This window comes from Nymphaea colorata, chromosome 12, assembly GCF_008831285.2.
Source record: "Nymphaea colorata isolate Beijing-Zhang1983 chromosome 12, ASM883128v2, whole genome shotgun sequence".
NCBI lineage: Eukaryota > Viridiplantae > Streptophyta > Magnoliopsida > Nymphaeales > Nymphaeaceae > Nymphaea > Nymphaea colorata.
The window spans coordinates 18,926,666-18,946,901 of NC_045149.1; the positions used below are offsets into that span (position 1 = coordinate 18,926,666).

The following is a 20,236-nucleotide window of genomic DNA, read 5'->3' on the forward strand; positions in this document are numbered from 1 at the left end:
TGAGACCTTTTGACAGTGTAAAACAATAGAGAAATTGCAACTGCAGATTCTAGTTGTGAGTTAAGATTCTTAGATTGATGGACTATAAATTTTGGTGTGGAACTCTTGTGACAGACCTGATATTCATAATTTGATGAACTGTAAGGTGTGTTTGTTACCATGGATCTCTAATCACTGAGGATCTTAGACCTGTGAATCAGAGGTCTGACCCTAACATGCAGTGGATTATTGCTGATACGCAGGTCAGATCTCTAATTTGAGGACCGTTCTTGCTAGAAAGCCTACATGATATGTAGTCAGAACAGGAAAAGGTTTTCCCCTTTCCCTAGACAAAGAAAATTAAAGAAAAAGAAGCTTATGAATTTATTACTTTATCAGACTTGGAATGATATAAGCATTGATGGGTTGGGGAATTCAATCAAGCCTTTCTCTTTATTGGTCTAATTGGAAGTTGCTGTTCTTCCGGTGCCTGGCAAAAGTTCTAAACCAGTACCTCATTAGTTCCTCTTTTGGTCCTCCCAATGAGATATTACGAGTATAAAGTTCCAGGATTATTGCTGATACGCACTTATCCAATATCTAGCAGAGGTTCCAGCACTTCGCATCTAAATCTGCCAGAAAATATGCCTACAGAAAACAACCATACGAAGACCAAAGAAAAGGAAACATGGCATCGGCGTCGACGCTGTAATAATGTCTGGCACTCACGAACTCTCACTTTCACCTCGCTGGCTTGGTGATTCTAAAAAGTCAAAGCCAATTATATATATATATATATACATGAAATGCCCTATGAAGATGATTGGGTAGCCTTTCAGATATTTACATTAGTAATTCACAAAGTCAAGATGTTTGCTTTTGACCATGTTTTGGTAATGCACCAACATGTGAATCATCCAAACACTTCGATTAGATGGCTCACAGTGATTGTGAGTAATTGGTTCCCTGAAATTACGTGAGGAATCACATTCTAAGTAGTGAACTGTTTGGGGGATGCATCTCTGGTTAGGGCAGATACATTATATATAATGTATTAGAAAATATAACCAGTATTTGACTGCGGTTCAAACAATGTATAGGTGACCTGCAGCATAAAGCATAAAGAGCAAGTGGCATCCCTCTTAGAATATGATGGAGAGAAAGAAAATCTTGCACTTAAATCCTCTAAGAATCGGAACACGTGCAATGATCAACGTATCACTGCGTAGACAGCACATAATCCAAACTACAAAGTAGTAAAGATCTTGTCGAAGGACAATATACTGATTGCTGGTGTTGGAGGCATTTTAACCATTCGCGGTAAACATGCCTCTTCGGCGCCCGTGGGATTATTTCTGGACATTTCCAGATATGATTGGAATTTTGCTGATTTTAGTGGTGATTCTCACACAAGATTGATGTAAACAAATGCCCATCAACAACTAATATCTACCCGTGCCTGAAAGCTTTTGCAAAAGGGAACATACATTTTAGGAAAATAGTGAAACCATGTTCAGTTTCACTTCTCAACAATTTCTGTGGTGCATGCCTCAAATCAAGCAACTTAGGGTAAAAACATTCAACCATGAGTATGCTTTTACTATTCGATCAAAAGTTGTGCTAGTGGTTATAAAACATTGAAAAATTTATAAATAACAGCCCAAATTTTGATTCATGGTCATAGGATGCATAATTTCCTTTCATAAATACAATTTCATCGACGATAACTTTTGAAAATACATTTAATTGACCTTCTTTTGTATGGTTTTTTTTTTTAATTTGTTTTAAAGGGTGAATGGTTCATTCTTCTGCCCCTAAGAGATGCCACCGCTTGCCCACCCCCCTTTCCTCTCTCCCAAGATTCACAGAACTGGCTTGGGGACTTCTTATGGTTCAGAGAAGAAGCACATTGAGAGGTAACAGTAACCACTCATGATTTAAAAAAAAAATCCTTAAAAAAAAATCCTTTGAAAAGGTAGGCTAACTTACTGCCCAAGTGGGCTACAACTCCTTGCCTTTAACAGAAAAGTGAATTTGGGAAGATTCCCTTCATTAGTGGATTTTTTCTCCCTTTATCAGGATAAAAATGGTTTTTTAGTTACATTTTCCTATATCCCTTTGATGAAGTTTGAGTTTGTGAATTATTTTGTGGACTAAGTCGGTTATTTAGAGTTTCTCAAAAGATTTGAACAGCTACTTGTGATGTTCTCTAACTCCTGTTAAAAAGAATTACTTTGTTATTAAGATGCAGATCCGTACAAACGCTGGGTGTCGCACAAAAGAATCCTGCACGAGCAAGTTGTCCAGCAGGTAACGGATAGAGCATCCAGGTTTCCCGAAAGGAAGAGATGGTCTTTAGTCAAAATTAAAGACGAATGCAAAAATTCTAAAAAAAAAGTGAAGATTTGGTAATTGCTCTTTTCTCTCAATCTCTCTTTTATGAGGAGTTTTGAAGTTGTCTTCAAGTTGCTGCTCTTTTCATGAGATTCCTGACCAATCTTTCTTTTGCATATGAACTGTGCTCTCTCATAAAGACTCCTCTTTCTTTCCCTTCAACTTTATGAATTGTTCTTATTATGCTTTGAAGTTCAAGTGCTGCTGATTAAATTAATTCTAAGATTTAGTCGATCTATACAGCAAGTCCTGCTCCTGGCATTTCTCAGGAGAAAAATGAAATCAAACACCTTTTTACAGAACAAATGTGTAAATCATGCAAACTGTTAAGTGTTCAAGTGTTGGGTGTGATTATGAAGCCTCCTTCACACCCAGTTTTGTTGATGTGAAGGTTTATTCTTCTAAAGCGCGCAACACCTTGACCTTCTCCATTTATTTGCATTATTCCTTTGACCAATCTGTTCCAGAAAATCAAATTCATTAAGATTGCATGAAGGGCGTTTGGCAAGAAAAAGAACATGTTTTTTGAAATGGACGTTCTTCATGTTTGAAGAATTTGCCATGTTTTTATTTCGGAACAAGTTGTGCAATTATAGGTGTTTCTAAATCTAACAATCAAATGCTGGACACAATTATACTGCCTTCTTTAGAACCCAGAACATGGTGTTCTTCATACTTGCATTTTAAGAATATATGCTTTAAGAACATAGTATTCATCCAGATGCCTTCGGACGTACCATTATGATGATGTACCTAATAGATCAAATATATTAACTTAGCCTATATGTTTACACTTTGCATGTTAAAACTGGATGTTGCTGGTATATACAATAGAGTTGGCGTTATTTTCACCATCTTACAGGTGCATATATACATGTGACACTATAACATTTTACTAACCTGAAAGGACAAGAAGGGTACTTTCTCATGATTGGAAAAGTCTTACCATACCACAAGAGAGAAAAGCTTCAAATATTCTAAATATTTACCAAAAAGGAAAGACAACATGCTTTATTCCATGGAAATAAAGCATAAAGGGCCGAGACGGTGTTATTATCCTTTCTGGCAACTGCCATATTTAAGTGCTGGATAGCCATTAAATGTCCTTAGATATGAGTCTGGACCCCTTTTGGGTCATGAGGCAACTCAAACCCATGTCGTATGACAGAATATGCCACTATTTGTTGCGCTCATCAATGTCTCCTTGATCAGGATCCGGACCCCATTAGCTCTCTGTTCTGACCATATCCACACGAACTTTTGATATCTTCAAGCTTCAGATTTCAATCAAAATTCCAACTGTTTGCCATCGCTTCATTAAAAGCTTACTTTTCAAAATCAGGTTGTGGAATGTTTGGGTGCTATCAAATTAGGTTTGAAGAAAACTCTAGTTTTAACAAAACCTGTGTAAAAGAGAGTGAAAAACTTGGTTCCCTTTAAGTTATTCAAAAACCAGTGTCACCCAAATAAAAGAAAAAAACAAAGTTTTTAAAACTCATTAAAAACCTTTTATAAAAACTAATTTTTACAAAACTGGATTAGAAGAGGGTATCATCCAAATGCCCCCAAAGTGTTGTTTCTAAAACAGTATTTAAGGTGTGTTTTGGGGACAGTCCAAACCGGGTTCTCACAAAATCAAACTTTGTAAGTTAAAGCGACTAGAATGGTACCTCAAGATATCAAAAACATGTCATATACTTTAAGCGAATCGAGGAGGATTGAGTAAGAGTTTCGGCTTTGAGTCTCCCAAACCAAATTGACTTGCCTAGTCCCTGACTAAGTCCCAGTCAAACGAACCAACTCATGGGACATGTTGTTGGAGCGGCGGCCTTTTGGCGATTGGGTGTCTTGTAAACAGATTTTGTTGCGGACCGGAGTCGGTCGGTCGCTCGGCCAACCACCGCCAAAATAAGTTCGAGCCCTGCGGGCCGACAGATCGGCAGTCGCCACGTCGGAAGAATAACGTCCGATGTGGCTTCCGGCAGAGGAGGGCCGTTAATGGCGGGGCCGGGCAACGCGCCCCTTCACCTCCGCGGCTCGACGGCGTTGCGCTGATTCGCTGACGTCAGACGAGAAGGAGGTGGCGATGGTCTGATGGGTATAAAGCGGCCGGCGTCGCCCTCCTCCCCCCGACCGATATCTAAGGCCCTCCGCTCATTCCACCCCCTCCCTTTCTCTTCGAGAGTCTGAGCAAAAATAAGAAAGAGAAAATCGCCATTGTAGTTGTGAGGCACAGAAAGAGAGAGATAGAGATGTTACAGGACGTGCTCCATCCACCGGAATCACATTTTCCGGTAAATGTTCATGATACCATCTTCCTTACTTTCACGTTCTTTTTTTTTTCCATTTCCACTTTCTTGATCGCTTCTTTAGGTGTAGAACTTTTAAATTTAAATACTTTTAGGCTTTTAGCAGAAGCTTGCTGAAGGGAAACGAAAAAGAATCGGGATAACTTGCTACCCCTTCAATGAAAATGTCTCACTTTGTCGTCGGAGTTTTTGTTCTTCACATTGCCCATCTGATATAGGACGTTGCTAATTTCTTCCATGGATCCTTGTTTGGTAAATGAATAACTCTTTTGTTCGAAACGCGGAGGAGCATTTCTCTTTAAGCTTAGTTATTACAGAGTTCGAGCGTTCAACCATCGTTGTAATATTTTTTTTACGGTAGAACCTTACCATGCTTGCTCAAGTGAAGGTTCCTTGAAATTGTTAAAATCTTTGGAAGGCGACAGATTAAACTTGGAAGAACCTCATCGTCTTTCCGGTCACAATCTCCGGCCAAAAGAATAGTCGATTTGTGATTAAATATACGAATTATAGTCCTGCTATCATCGAGAAGATAAGGTGCTCGAACACCGAGGTTGTACTCAAATGCAGCCACGCTCGATTGAACTCGATGACCCAACCGATGAGATATGAGATTATCACTTGAAGCCGCCTCGTCTAGATCACCGGACCAATAAAACAGGAGGCTGAGGGTATTCCAGTAATTGTGACGACGTTCTTCGCTTGCAGGAAGATCTCGCTGTGCCACCGGCGTCGTTTTTCGACTTCGCGGAGGACGACGTCCTCCTAGCCGAGACGCTGAGCAACCAGCCGGACGTCTGCAGCTCTAACAGCTCCGGCGACACCCTTTTCTCCTCCTCATCTCCATCCGCCGACAGCAACCGGAACACCCCGGTTCTCGCCGCCGCTTCTCATCTTACGGGCACCCCCCAGCAACAGGGCGTCGACTTTCCGACGAGCTACGCGCCTGCTCTTACCTTCCACGACCAGTTCGACCTCTCCTCGATCCACCACTTATCCTCCTCCGCCTCCTCCTATGAGGACAATGCCGCCGGAACTGGCTTCTGTTACGTGTTCGGCCAGGCGGGGGCCAGCCTCGACTCTTCCTCGCCGATGCCGTGCTCCTTCGGGCCGCCCTTCGAGGCGGAGGTGGAGTGCCTCTTACCATTTATTGATTTCGCCCAGGCGGCCACGCTCGGCCTCGTGCAGCCAGGTGGGCTGAGCCCGACGGCTGCGGCTGCCAGAGGAAGGGCTTGCCGGCCGATGCACCAAACCGAGCCGGGGATCATGGCCGCGGAGCTGGAGATTCACGCCGAGAGTCTCGGAGGCGTCTTCTCCGCCGAGTCGATGCGCGGGCTCTATAGCGCCGGAGACATGCAGGTAATGCCCTCTTCAGCCGTGGGATTGAGAAGTTTTCATTTAAGCATGTCATTTCTCAGTTAATTTGAAAACGCGCTCATATTTCTACATTTCATCATATGCTTCACACTTTTTTTTTATGGTTCACAAATAACAACAAAAATGATCTATCACCAAACACGTAACCAGTTTCGATCGATTGGTGTCTTGTTGCTTAGAAGAGAATAAAAATTGTCTAAAATATGTCTAATGGTGTTTCCCGTCAAGAGAGTCACATCATCTGAGAGTGTGGTCAAGTATAGTGCATGTCAAAAATTCAGAAATATAAGGCCTTTTTTAGTATTATACTAAACGTCGTTCATGCAGCTAGGATTCTCGTTCGATCGAGGGCGAAGATAGTCGTAAGGCATGTTTGCCATAGCTGGCGATATTTTGGATAGTACATATATCTCAAAAACACTATATATTTTTATGTCAAGAAATATAGTATGATTATTATCAATGATATTCTTATATCTAATAAGAAAATGCTAGTTATAATTAATTACAATATATTTTCTGAAACAAGAATATATTTGTAAAGCATATGTCCCAAGAAGACAATGTTCTTACCAGTCACTTTTACACTCTAATTCAATGGAAGAATTACTCAAGCTACAATTGTTTATGTTTCATTAACACATGGTAAGGCACACTAACACATATCATTCAATCTTGAATATTGCTTTACCAGTAAACACAATATTACCAGATGGTCAGTTGGGCTCTCAAAACCATGAAGTTATAGGCCAAATTCTAGTGCGTTTTCTTGGAAAACACTGTACTAATTCTTCTGAGTAGGGGTACCAGCTATAACTTAGCAAAACATGCTTTATATTTAATAGCTCTTGTAAAATAAAAATGAAATGTGGAAAGAGTTGGAGCATAATACAGTTTTTCGTTTCCAAAAGTCGCATACTGCAAGGCAGGTTTCACCTGTAAAACCGCCATGTTTTTCACTACATCTTTCATAAATGTATTATTTTTTATAAGGATCTTACAAAATTTGTTCAACTAAACACAATAGGACCACCAAATTTTGCGGCTTAATGCAACTTGTGTCCTAGAGTCTACATGTGTTGTGTTCAAGGGAGCAAAGAAAGGAAACTGGAATCAATCCTCGGGTCGAGTACCGGTTACTCGATCTACCTCCCATGCAATACTTCACCATCAACTGCATAGAGTCACTTCTAGAAAAAAGGAAGCATCTCCCTTGCTAGGATAGGAGGGTGAAGCACTCCTGGTAACATGAAGATTTGTGTTCAATAAGACTGCATTTGATGAAGCGGTATTAAGCTCTTGGAACACATGTTCCCAAAATTAAATACATGAATCAAGAGCAACATGTTGTTGTTGAGAAAACATGGCGCTGGGCATATAAAATCAGAGCATGTTTCCTTAAACAAAAAAGTGTAGCGTTCTTGGAATATGTGTTACAAGCATGCATGTTTTAAGAACACAATGTTCTTGTCTCTTTGGAGACATTTGATAAGAACACAAGGTTCTTGTCTCTTCGGAGACATTGGGTAAGAACACGAAGTCCCTACCAAACCCCCTCTTATGGGTGTGAAGAGGTCTGTCTCGGATCAACTTAATTGGATACCCTGCAGTGGCCGAGCCACATATAGGCTAGTGTGGGCAACTACCCACACCAGCTTCTCAATTTTCTTTCACTCTTGCATTAAAATTGTTAATATTTACTTTGTTATACATGTAAGTGTCCTACTTTTAGGTATGAAAACATGTGAATCAATACCAATTCAAAAAATTTTTCTGGCTAGCAGAGTTACAGTGTGGCTGGTTGTGGGCCTTCAAAAATCTCATTGTACTGCAGCTAGACCCAGCTTCAGTCACATGCGAAGCCCATAATAGACCCGAGTAGGGGACTCAAAATGCCTCTCAGCCAAATTTTTTTGGCCTCTGCCACTAGTTCTAGGATGGCAAACATGATTAGAGGTTTGTTATCTAGAAAAGATACGTTACAGAGGAAGCTATAGAGATGCAAATAAAACATCCCAAGACATTTTGGAGATGGTATTCGTATCGGATCCTTTATCCAGAAGCGACTAGACCGTCAAATCAGATCCAGACTATTTGTGATCTTGGGGGAAGGGTTGCCATTATCAAGTAAAAGGACTGCTCTGCTTTTTTAAAGTTTGGGCATCTATCGACTTTTGGCACATGAGTGCCGATCAGCATGTTGGTGTCAAGAACACACATGGTTTTCAAACTGAAGCATATATTCACACTGGATAAGGACCCTGATCAAGTCCTAGACATGAACAAAAAGGTGAAGAAAGGGGCTTGGTTTTTGTCTTCTCAAAAAGAGGCCAGCACCTCCCCTTGAATCGATCCCCTGTGTTCACCTAAAAGGCAAGCTTGAAGATCACTGATTTTTCAACAGTTTAACTAACGCCTTTTTTGGTTCATTGTGAGGTAAGAGGAACTGTTACAGACCAAAGATAATGACTGCAGAAAAGATGCATATACAGCATTTTGCTGTCAAAGTAAACATGCACAGAAAATAAACTGTGCTTAATAGTGGGTCTCACAGAAGGCAACCATTTTTAACGTTTGCTTCAGTCACCATAAAACTTTTCTTTCTTCTTAGCAAATAAATAGATCTGGATAGAATAATAAGTGAAACAAACTGGGCCTAAGTACTCCGGCATTCCATAGAAAGGCAGTAGTCATCCTGTAAAAGAGTGGGCAATGAACTTCAGTAAGTTTGAAGGAATGATATGTTGGAATTTCGTGTGCTTTTGCCGAGGGAACTTTTCTAGTGAATGAATGTATTTTACTGATAGGACGTCTGCTCAGAAGGACACAATGGAAAGGAATTTTATTTGCTGATCAAACCACAAAGAAGGAAAGCATTAATAATGTCGATTTACTTTTTATACATTTTCAAAATTCACCCAGATAGTGAAGTCTTTCAGTTGAACAAGCGTTTCTTTTTAGTTAGAAAAATGGATTCATAGATTTTGAAGAAACTGCGAAAAAAAAAAAAGTAACAAAAAATAAAGAAGCCACTGGTAGAGTCCTGGAGTATTAATTGCTTCTGCGTTCGTTGAGATTAAATTGACAGTAGTAGTTGCTGTGTTTGGGGTGGGATGGCCGGCTTCAGGAGAAGGGACAGGTAGTGGGTGGTGGTGGGTGTGGCACCGCTTTGACGTCCGATGCGCCTCCCTTAGAGGAATCAGGCTTCAAAATTGGCCGCTATTCTGTGGAGGAGCGAAAGCAGAGGATTCATAGGTACATGAAAAAGAGGAACCAGAGAAACTTCAACAAGAAGATCAAGGTCTCTCTCTCTCTCTCTATGTGTATGCCAAACTATGTAAATTGACATTAACATAAAAATCATGTTTTTAAGTATTTGAGTTTTAGAAAGCATAATCTTCGAAGAAAATCAGTCCCATTTTTAGACTAGTTCATTACAGCAGAATTTGAAGTTTTATAATTCCCTTCTGCGTTGACTGGTAACATGTGTAGTATGCCTGCCGGAAGACACTAGCGGACAGCAGACCACGTGTTCGGGGAAGGTTTGCAAAGAATGATGACTTCGGCGACGCAACAAGAACGCATCACTTTGAAGACGACGACGAAGTAAGTCATGGTTTCTCTATACCTGCAACTCATAGTTGTCAGATCATATCACAATGACTTTCTTGAATGATCACAAGACAAAAGGTGCCTATCTTTCGGTTTTTTCTTCTTCTGTTCTTTAAGAGAAAGGTACAGTTTTCTTTGGTTTTTTTTGTTCATATCCAGTCAAGGTAAAGATTCTTCTTTGGCAGAAAGAAAGTAGAAATTTTCAGAATATGAACGAGATTCTTTGTTCGTTACAGGGGAGAAGTTTTAGTCAGCTTTACCTTTTTTCCATGCAACATTGCCATAACATAGCAATTGATTCGTTACCTTTGTCTCACTTTATATCGTTTGTGTTTGCTATCCAAAATCTCCGTTGAAAGTATTAACAAAGGGCCTGCTTTCTTGACCTTGTGGAAGAAAACACTTGTGAAGAACCAGATCCTTATATAGAAGTGTTATCATGATTCGTTGCAGTATGTATTTCTTACTAATGGTTGAGAAAAGCCAAACATACTTGAGCATCAATAAATTGTTTGTGGTGCCAATATTTCTCATGGTTGCCATAAGATATTCTTATAAAAGAACAGGAAGGGAAAAAGAAAAAGAGTTGGGATGAACTGAAGTTCCTTTGCTTGTCCAGGTCGATAATGCAGACTACAAAGAGCAGGACTTGATCGACTCTTCAGACATTTTTGCCCACATTAGTGGCGTGAACTCTTTCGATACGAATAATCCTATTCAATCCTGGATTTAGATTATTCGCTGTTGGAGATTGAGTTTGTACATCAACACTTGAATGAAGCCTGGAACGTATCCTTTTTTTGTTCAATAAGAGAAACTGTTACTTGAAAACGCTTGTATGAAGTGCTTTGCTTCAGGAGCTACTAAATTTGAGCCCTCAAATTTTATAAGTTCATTATCGGCAGAAAGATCTTTGCCCTTTTTCCTTTCATATTTTGGCTTGTGCATGTAGGCTAGACTGTAAATGGAGACTTGAGAACAAAAGTTTCATTTTGACAAATTTAAAGGCAGCAATTATTGATTCATTCTCGTGGAATTGATTCAAAGATAGATTTCGTAGCCATTTGAATTCAAAGGTCGATTTTGTAGCCATTTGAGTTCTATCTGCAATATTATCTGCAGGCATGTCAAAGATTCTAAACCCATCTGGTTCATCTGTGCGTAAAAGGTGAAAAAGTTTGCTACCGAGACCTTTCCTGTGCCATCCAATCCAATATATGAAGGAAAATGGTTTATGAGTTTTAACTTTTGTGGATTCCATAAAGTAGATTTGCCGTTTCATATAATAAAAAATTATCTATATCAGACAGGGTTCCAACTGATCGGACACGAACAAAATCCAGTCAGCGTCCAGCTTCCTTTTTTCCCAATAGATCAGAGGAATCAGATGCACTTTCATTTACTCTTCATCATTGCAAATCAGCCCTCCACCTAATTTCTGTTCTTAAACTATGGCCATAGATTTTATCATATTACAGTTGAACCAGAAAACAACCTTGTCTGTGAGCTTTGTTCAATTGAGACCAAGGAAGAACCACTTGCAGGAAGTACTCATTAACAGCGGCAATTTGATCGGTCACTACTCCCGTAGAGTCTGTGGTCAGGTTCATGCTGTGTCCGAAACATGTGATACTATTAAAAGAGGAAAAGAAGTTCAAATCCTGGAAGGACAGCTGCCATGAGTAGAAATTGCGTTAGGATCAGGAGTCATAGCTCTTATATTCACTATACCAAGATGACCACACTCTCAAAACTGGCTGCTGTTCCCACTGATGAATCAATCAGTACGTCCGTGTGATGCATGTGCGTGTATTCGTGAGTCAATTAGATTTTGAATATACTTTCAGAGATGTTCAGTGAGATAGTTCACAACCAAAAGAAGCTTTGGTGAGAGAAGCCACATTTTTTAGACCCACGAGATGGGAAAATGGAGGAAAAACAACATATGATCCAGTTCAAGCCTATCGTGTCGTCCAATTCAGACCGTAAAAGACAAGAGGTATGCTATCTTTGGCTTCCACTGGTTTGTGGACTTCCAGCATGCCAGATGAATCTCTCCAAACCCATCGTGCAAAAATTACAAGGAAACTGCAGAACGATGACAGAATATTCCAAGAGTTTAACTTGTGTTAACATACGAATTCATTCTGCAATTTTGTTGATTGTCAGTTTTTTCAGCATTATCAAACGAATTAGTGGCCAGGTCACCAAATTTGACGGAGTCTCAAACTCTTGAACTAGAAAAGACATTATGAACAATGGAGCCTCAACACATTTTCTTCCCTGTTCCGTACCTCTACATGCAGACTCTACAAATTGAACTGCTTGATATAGGCAGAGTCCTATGTGCAAAATCTACGAGTGGAACTGCTTGATAGAGGCAGGATCCTATTTGCATACTCTACAAGTTGAACCGCTTGATACAGGCATAGTCTTAGGGTATAGCTAGATCCCCATATTCTGGTCCTGACGTTTTTACAGACCAGCACAGAGTCCACTTCAGGATGATACAAACGGCTCAACATAGAGCTTGAGTTGAAAGTTACTTCTACTTTGACATCTCTACATTTCATACTTTTGTTTTTAACCTACTCCCGTCCACTCTCTTCAGTCACCAGTGTATCAAAACGACAAAAGTATCACATGATTCACCGAGCAAAGAGAATGTTTCAAGCTGATCACAAGTGAACTCGCGAAAACAACTTTTGCAATGTTAAGCATTTATACAGTAAAACGTCCAAAACCAAACTTTTGCTATGTCATATTCATATTTCTATAACAATGATTTGTTCTGATCTCCTGATCGACAGGAATTGATAGGCAAAGAATGTCGCTTATACATGATTCTACAGCCTTTGCATCTTTTACAACTCCACAATTCAAGAAAAAAATCTGATGTCTATCGAGTAATCTCCCACAGGAGACATCATAATCTGTTTTCGTAATGTGTAAACAGAAAAAGTCCCTACAAAGACGGTTATTACTTGTACACCTTGCAGATAAAAATGCACACTTTCCACCCTCTTCGTCAAGTACCACCTTCCTCGTTCGCGATAATTCCGATGTCAGATACCCCGTCTTGACGATCAATCCTATTGTTTCGAGCTCCCTCTTTAATAAAGCGCCAGACTCAACCCCCACAAAACACTCTGCAGTTTTCAGCGAGTTCTTCGTCAATTTGTAGATGATGCTCAAGAAACCCAAGAACCCAATTTCTTCTGGTGTCAATGATTTCATGGAGCGAACATATCTAATCAAATTAAGAATACCCACATAAGATTTCAGCCTCTTTGCCCCGAATCCTGAGCTCCCGCTGCTCGTTTGGGGCAAACTTATGCGTTTTGACACCACCTTGTACCCCTTCATGAGAGCCTTGATAGCAAATACAATTGCGTCAGGAAGCGAGTGAAGTTGCTGAATGGATTTCATACCTTTGAGACCTCCGTATGAGGCTTTAATGGCTGCTGCTAAGGGTTCCCAATAGCTGCATCTGTGAATGCAGAAGAGGCTTAACCCTAAGCCCAAAGAGGAGATGAACAATTGGTTGTCCCGCAGGAGAGAAAGATGTGCTTTAGTTATGTGCTTTCTGAGAGAAGTGGTCTCGTGGCAAGATGCTCCTTCAACACCATCCATTGAAAGGGGGCAATTCTTTTCATCAGAAACAGGGAGAAAGTTGCAGGAAATGGACAGTTTCAGCAGCCCGTTTCGGTTGGTGTTCATCGGTGAGCATGATGAATACGGGTTCGGGTTGACATCCAACAACTGTACCCAATTTGTATTCTGGGTCAGCTATGGAACATGGTATCTGGGGCTTCCAACCCAGGAAGAAGACGGGGTGTGGAACTGCACCACTGCCTGTTTAATGTTCATTTTCCTGACATTTTTATATTACATTTTCGGACTTTTCATTCAATTTTAAATTAAGAACGTTAAAACTATGGACCTATGGTGCACGGTTTGTACTTGCACTAAGTGCCCACAACGATTAGTGATCTATGATTGGTGCTTCAAAGCAGTAGATAAAATCACAGAACCTTCTCTATTAAATTTTGAAATGGTATACTGAACGCCTAAATTGCGTAAACACAACCTCATAGCAAAGAAACCGACTGATTGGTAGCAATTTAACTGGCTAAACCAGCAATGAGAACTCCATCCACCTGGTCAGATACATGTCATGCACAGTTTCTTATAATCTTTCTCACAGTTGGGTTCGGCTTCATGTTGGAACTACAGAGAGAACCCAAATTTACTTGCTTTGAGAATCTATTTTGTTATATGCACCAATTATGCATCCTTACTTTCTTGGTCAATTCAGCTTCATGTTGGAACTACAGACAGAACCCAAATTTACTTGCTTTGAGAATCTATTTTGTTAGATGCACCAACTATGCATCCTTCCTTTCTGGTTCAAGGACCAAATTCCTCCTTCAAAAAGCAGTACCTGCTCAGGACAAGTGCTGTAGAGATTGTGCCACAGGAAAAGTTCGGCAGCTTGGACTCTTATCTGCCTTAACCCAATCTGATGTCTTGGATTCTGTCAGTTACTTGACCCAAACATGGTCCTGACATCCCACTTTTGCTGTGCAATTATTTAAGTATCAAATTGCTAGCATCCAGAAAAAAGAAATACCACTGAAGACAGTAAAGTCAGTGTTTTTTTTTTTTTTTTGGGTATGCTAGCTGGGGTTAGGCAAACTCTTTGGCCTTATAACTTTCTTGAAATATACGCTCCACACTTGATGTATTGATTTTTTTTTTAAAATTCAGGGTGAGTGGTTATTTTTCTACTACCCCTAAAGAGGATTGAGCCCCCTCTATACCCCTTACCTTAGAGTTCACGGGCATGCTTCAAGAACTTTTTACGGTCCTTTCGCACACTAGGTTTTGACGGTAACCATAATTTTCGTGACAGAGGCTCCCTTAAAGTTGACCACCTTACATCCCAGTACATTATACCCCTCGAGGGCTATGTATTGAACACTTGTCGCCTAACTTAGAAGGCCTTAAGTTCAAACTCCTAGCCAGTCCATTGAACTGGTGTTGGTTTCTCTCATTGTGATTTCTGTGTGAAAGTTAAGTCGAGTTCTTGTCTAGTAGACAGAAAAAAAAAGAAAAAAAGAGAAAAAAAAAAAAGAAAACATGATCTCAAAATGTTATATACTTGATGAACATCAATCCTTTTCACGGCACATGCCCAATAATTAACTCCAACTAAAATCTTGAACATACTACTGCCACAGCCTGGATATGTGACAGTGACAAAGAAAAAACTATGTGAGCGCTTGAAAAATGGATCAGGACAACCCACAGACAGAAATTTGGTAGTTATGACTTGTATTAATGCCGCTGCACCAATGGAACTTTATGGATCTGAAACTTATCCACTCATTACTTCAAGGTCGAAACAGACACTTAGTCATGGAAAGAGAGGGTTTCAGGAGTTCTCTCACAAATCCAAGGGCATGTTTCGATTCCTCCTTCAAACAAGGGAGAGGCTATCAACTTCTCAGAGAATTGCATCTTCTGTCTGGAAAAAAAGTGGTGAAATACTAGAGCTTGTAAGGTTCGAGCTTCTTTACCATGAAGAAGATATCTAGGATGAAGGCACCCTAAATAACTTCTTGAAAGATTCAAATACACCTTACAGTAAAAGCCGGCTGCTTTAATTCTCATGAGAAAGTAGCAGGAACATCTTACCAACTCTCACACACCTAATTTCTTCTTGTCTTGCTAAGATACACCCAACTTCAGTAGCCGAGATACATGGGATTGCTCATACCGGCCCATCAAAAGTTTCATTGGAAAAATGACAGTGTGAACTGTGTGATGACTTAAAAATTATAAGGAAGCACTCACATCAGACTTGTGCTGTGCCCCCAAGTCAAAATATCCTCGCTCTGCCACTGCCCAACCTCTGCCGGGGCACGGAATGAAGCTCAGAGGAATCAAACCATAATTGGCCAATCTAACAGCCAATGCACACCCCACTATATGGCAGTCTTTTTGCATTCATGAGCTCAAAAAACTCACTGAGATGCTGTTGGTTTGTGATTATTGATGAAGGAATGAGGAATGTTTATTTACCCTAAAAAACATGCAGGCAAAATCCTTGCTATTTAGAGAAAGAGCATGGAAGAACTTTGTGTGCTTGGGCTAAATAGGGAGGCCTAACTGTTCCAATTTAAAAACAAGTTTAGCTTTGAGTGTTTGTCACTTTGTTGCTCTCTTTCTCTCTCTCTCTCTCTCTAGGTCATGTATTTGTGGTGACAGAGTGTGGTTTTCTTAAGAATGTCTCTTTGTCTCGCTCATCCCTTCACCTTCCTAAAAAAGCAGAAAGGGGACCAGCCAAAGAATTCACATGCATTTATGTGCTTGCCCTCCCTTTTAACTTCTTCCTTCTCTTTGTTCCATGGCAGTGCACATGGTTGAGGCTGCTCGCCTTAGCTACAGTCCCAAGTACAGACCGAAGACAGGACAAATGTCTTGGATCACATCTTGTCTCCATCCTGTGCTGTTCTGCTGCTTTGGCTTTCTTGTGTTGCACAGAGCCGAAAGCAACGTTGAAATCCAACTCAGCTGGAGCCTTTTTCATGGTGGTGACTTCAAAATGCATGGTGGTCGAGCTCTCCTGAAATGAAAGAAGTGACGCTCCATTCGGTGGTCACTAGCATCATTTCGTCTATGAAGGCAGGATGCATCATGTATAGTCGCTGTTGAGTCACGGGTGCGGATTCATCAGTGCACCACCTGCAACATCGCCTGACCATTCAGCAATGGCTGAGCTGCCATTTAAAGATGCTGCTGGAGCTCAGCAGGGATGATAAATAGATCTGGTTTCATCCCATGTAAACAAAACTTGTTCTGAATTGATACAGAAACCCAAACTGCAACAGCAGTCGATGAACGAATGAGCACACAGAGATTTGTATAGATAACTAATGAGCAAGCTGATCAGTTGACCAGTCTGACGAACAAGTCACAATTGATTTGAATGCAGGTAGTCTGCGTCTTTGAACATCAGATTGCTCGAATTTGGTTCGATTATACAACCAAAATCTCAAAAAAATATCCTGAAGATTTATAGTCTGCAAAAGAACACAGTGGTAGTGTGCCCATAAGCCCGACTCAGATCAGATACAAATAAAAATCAAATTCAAACCAGATCTAATACATATATACTCATACACATATGTACAGTTAGATGCATGGCTGGGCACACTGAGATATTCAGACTCATGGACAATCTTGGGAAGAAGATAGAAGAGTAGTCCATCAAGTTGGTCATGCTTCACATGATTCCTAGCATGACTTTTAGGGATTCCAATAAGCCAATCTGCAGAATTGCTAAAAAGATTGTTGATGATCTTCTTGTCAGTCCACCAAATTAGTGCTTTTGTATGTGCTAGCTAGACTAGGTCCAATTGGTCAGTGCATGCAGCCCTAGCTTGCTCCAACATTGTTAGGTAAGAAGGTCCAAGATGCTAGACTTAGAGGTACTAGGCTTTGCATGTGATCCATGATGATGCAAACCATCAATCAGGTGGACGATGAATATGCACTGGGTACCTCATTTGAGCCATTAATTTACAAAATTTTATTTTTTAAAATACAACCGTTCAGATGCCATCCCCACATATAACAACCTGTCAATCAACATCTATTGTAATGCATTTTTTAATGGGTGGACATGATTTCTAAGCAGAAAAAACTAAAAATGTTAAATTTTATATATATATATATATATATATATATATAAAGTGGGAGAGAGAGAGAGAGAGAGAGAGAGATGATTTGAAAATGAATGCCTGTAAATGAGTTGCATCCCATTGCCTCTAAATGTGAACTGTTGTGTTAGGTTAAAACGCGTAGTCGCCTTAGAGTCTGTGCTAACCATCAATTTAGATTTACCCATTTGTCCCAATTTTTGTCCGCCAGCTCTTTGTACATGTCACGTCACTCTCACTCGTTTTTGTTGTTTTCTTTGCCTTATTCTCCAAAAATATAGATATTTTCCCATTATTCTCAATTTTTGGTACTGCAAATATATATATATATATAAGGCGATGAATTTGATGCTTCAGGAGAAAAAAGAGACACTTTTTCATAGCTATGGTGCCCTTTTCAATTGCCTATAACTTTAAAATGAAGGCTTTTGAAATCTGGTGACCTTTATTCAAGCAAACATGATGACCAAGTCCTGCAAGAGTCTAAAGTAAGAACAAGTGAAATTTATCGATGGAAGCACAAAATTTTTTCAAAAAAGGTGTACCAACCACAGTAAACCTTTTTCTCAGGGAAAAGTTTCACGAAAACATGAATTTCAGTTGACAAGGAAAAAAAGTTTTTTATCTTTTTCTTTTAATATGAACTGAAACAATGAAAAGATGCTTCAGCAAGAATTTTTTTTCTCTGAAAAATGAAACAATTCAAGAGAGAAGGTGGTTGGACCATTGCCATCCACGAAGTCGCTGTTTGATTGGCGTCACTCGTTTTCTGTTCCTTTCTTCTTATCTATTTCCTTGAATTGAAGACGTACACAAAGAAGCTGCCAATGAACGGTTAGAGGGATTATAGATCGCATTCATGGCATGCAAAATCAAGGAAAGCTTCAAGAGAATGGTGCGTCGTAACAGTCGCTTTTGTGATAAGGATCACTCAGAATCTCTTGTGTAAATCGATCACTTGACCTGTGAAACGTCATGGCCTATTTGCTTCACACAAAAATATGTTAAATTTGCAAATATAGAAAAAGGAATATGTAACCAGGGGTGGAGTCAAAATGGGGCTGTAGATGCCTGACTCCCCTTCAAAATTTTTTTAAATTTACATATAATTTTTAAAAAATTTCATTTATCCTATATAAAAATTTTGAAAAATGATATTCCCTTATTAAAATTTTGAAATAATAATTCGACTCTTTTCACTAAAAGTTTCTGTAACTCACTATCACCAGTCTATTAGCAAAGTTGATAGTTAACAATATGTCATGAGTAAAGATACTTTTCTCATGGACAATAAAAGCTTGGAAAAGGACAACTTTACGTGCCACCAGGGGCGAAACCATGATTTTTTTCAGGGGCGGGCCAAACGGTCCACGGGTCGGGCCAAGAGGAGCGACGGGTGGGGCCAAAATAAAAAAATTTGATTTTTTCAATATAATTTTTTTTTCATGCGTTCACCCGAGCCATGGCCCAAGCGGCCCCCCCACCTGGCCCCTGCCTGCCACCCCTTTTAAACCATCATTCAAGTTATTAGATGACTTATATACTAGTTCATATTTATTCAGTTTAAATGCCCTTATATATATATATATATATATATATATATATATATATATACATGTCCAACTGAGATATGGTAATGTTTCTATTAATGACATATAGCTTCAACAACATAAAGATGCATGCTTGGGAAGAATGGCAATTGGCTAACTAATAAATGCTTCATCTGCCAGTGGCAAAACAAGAAAGACTAGAAATAGCTGAATCCAAAATTGTGTAGTCTCACCAACACCAACCCTTTGTTGCCAAGAAGGGGTGCTAGGCTTCTCATGGTTAGTGGCACATATTATATATATCTCTCCTCCTTCATCCCAAAAGGCCTATGTCTAAAAGTAGGGTTTGGGATAAAGGGAAATATTCCCATATTATCTTAAAGCAACTTCTGTTAGAAAACACACAAACAAAAGAAAGAAAGAGATAAGGGAAGGTGGCACAAGTTGATGGAGCAGTAACATTTCAAGGCATTCTTGTCAAGAGTGACCGAGTACCTTTCTCAAAAATAGAATCTATTCGCCTGTCCCCCATTTGGTATTATTCCAAAATTCCAGAATTTTGGAAGGAGAATAAGATAGAGAAAATGGAACGCTACTTGTAAGGGAACAAAGTGGGTATACACACCTGCATGCATGCATGCAGACACGCACACTTGGGTTTGATCTAACGATTAAATCGAAAACCCACATCCCCCTCCTTCGGCTCCTGAGTGGAAAGCAGGACACTCATCAACTACAATGCACTGTATTAACTGTTTGTAATCCAAAGAAATAACACCCATGAGAATTGAACTGACAATCTGATAGTATATATGCGAAAATTTTTTGTCATTTGCTTTGCTAATTTGTTACAAAATAAAAGGTACTCTAAGACAAATTAACATAGGAAAAAAATAGTATGATTAATAATTTTTTTCTAAGCATGGGTCTGCACATAAGAATTCCCAGCCCAACATCCTTCCATTTATGTAAGTATAGATCTCTTGTTGATAGCTACTGAGTATGAAATAAACAATTCATTCCTGTGCACATGTGTGTGCCTGTAGAGACAGAGACAAAGAGTCTTATGATGGAGAAAATCATTGAAATTTTGATGCTTATTTGGCTCGGATGACTCAAGGACCATTTCTTTAGGTTTTGGACCATTTCAAACATAGACATGTCGTTGGATTTGGTGTTCTTACCATTAGCAAATATTAGCCAATATAGGTTGCGTGAAACCTATTTGAGACATGATATTGTCCCTATATACTTCCTAAAATATTTTTGAAATTTTCAATTATTTGGC

At 39.6% G+C, this 20,236-nt stretch overlaps 2 protein-coding genes across 2 annotated transcripts; one reads left to right on the forward strand and one right to left on the reverse strand.

Moving 5' to 3' along the window:
- The first annotated feature begins 4,519 nt into the window (after positions 1–4,519).
- On the forward strand, positions 4,520–10,602 carry LOC116266078 (uncharacterized). The gene is made up of 5 exons (XM_031647161.2): positions 4,520–4,667; positions 5,391–6,041; positions 9,187–9,360; positions 9,552–9,665; positions 10,291–10,602. Exons 1-5 carry the CDS (start codon positions 4,626–4,628, stop codon positions 10,402–10,404), a joined length of 1,095 nt encoding a protein of 364 aa, XP_031503021.1. The 5' UTR covers positions 4,520–4,625; the 3' UTR covers positions 10,405–10,602.
- Positions 10,603–12,399: 1,797 nt separating this feature from the next.
- Positions 12,400–13,509, reverse strand: LOC116266066 (uncharacterized). Its single transcript, XM_050080959.1, has 2 exons — positions 13,103–13,509; positions 12,400–12,820 (listed from the first exon to the last, which is right to left on the reverse strand). The coding sequence occupies exons 1-2, from the start codon at positions 13,389–13,391 to the stop codon at positions 12,426–12,428; spliced, it is 684 nt and encodes a 227-aa protein (XP_049936916.1). The 5' UTR covers positions 13,392–13,509; the 3' UTR covers positions 12,400–12,425.
- Between the last annotated feature and the right edge of the window lie 6,727 nt (positions 13,510–20,236).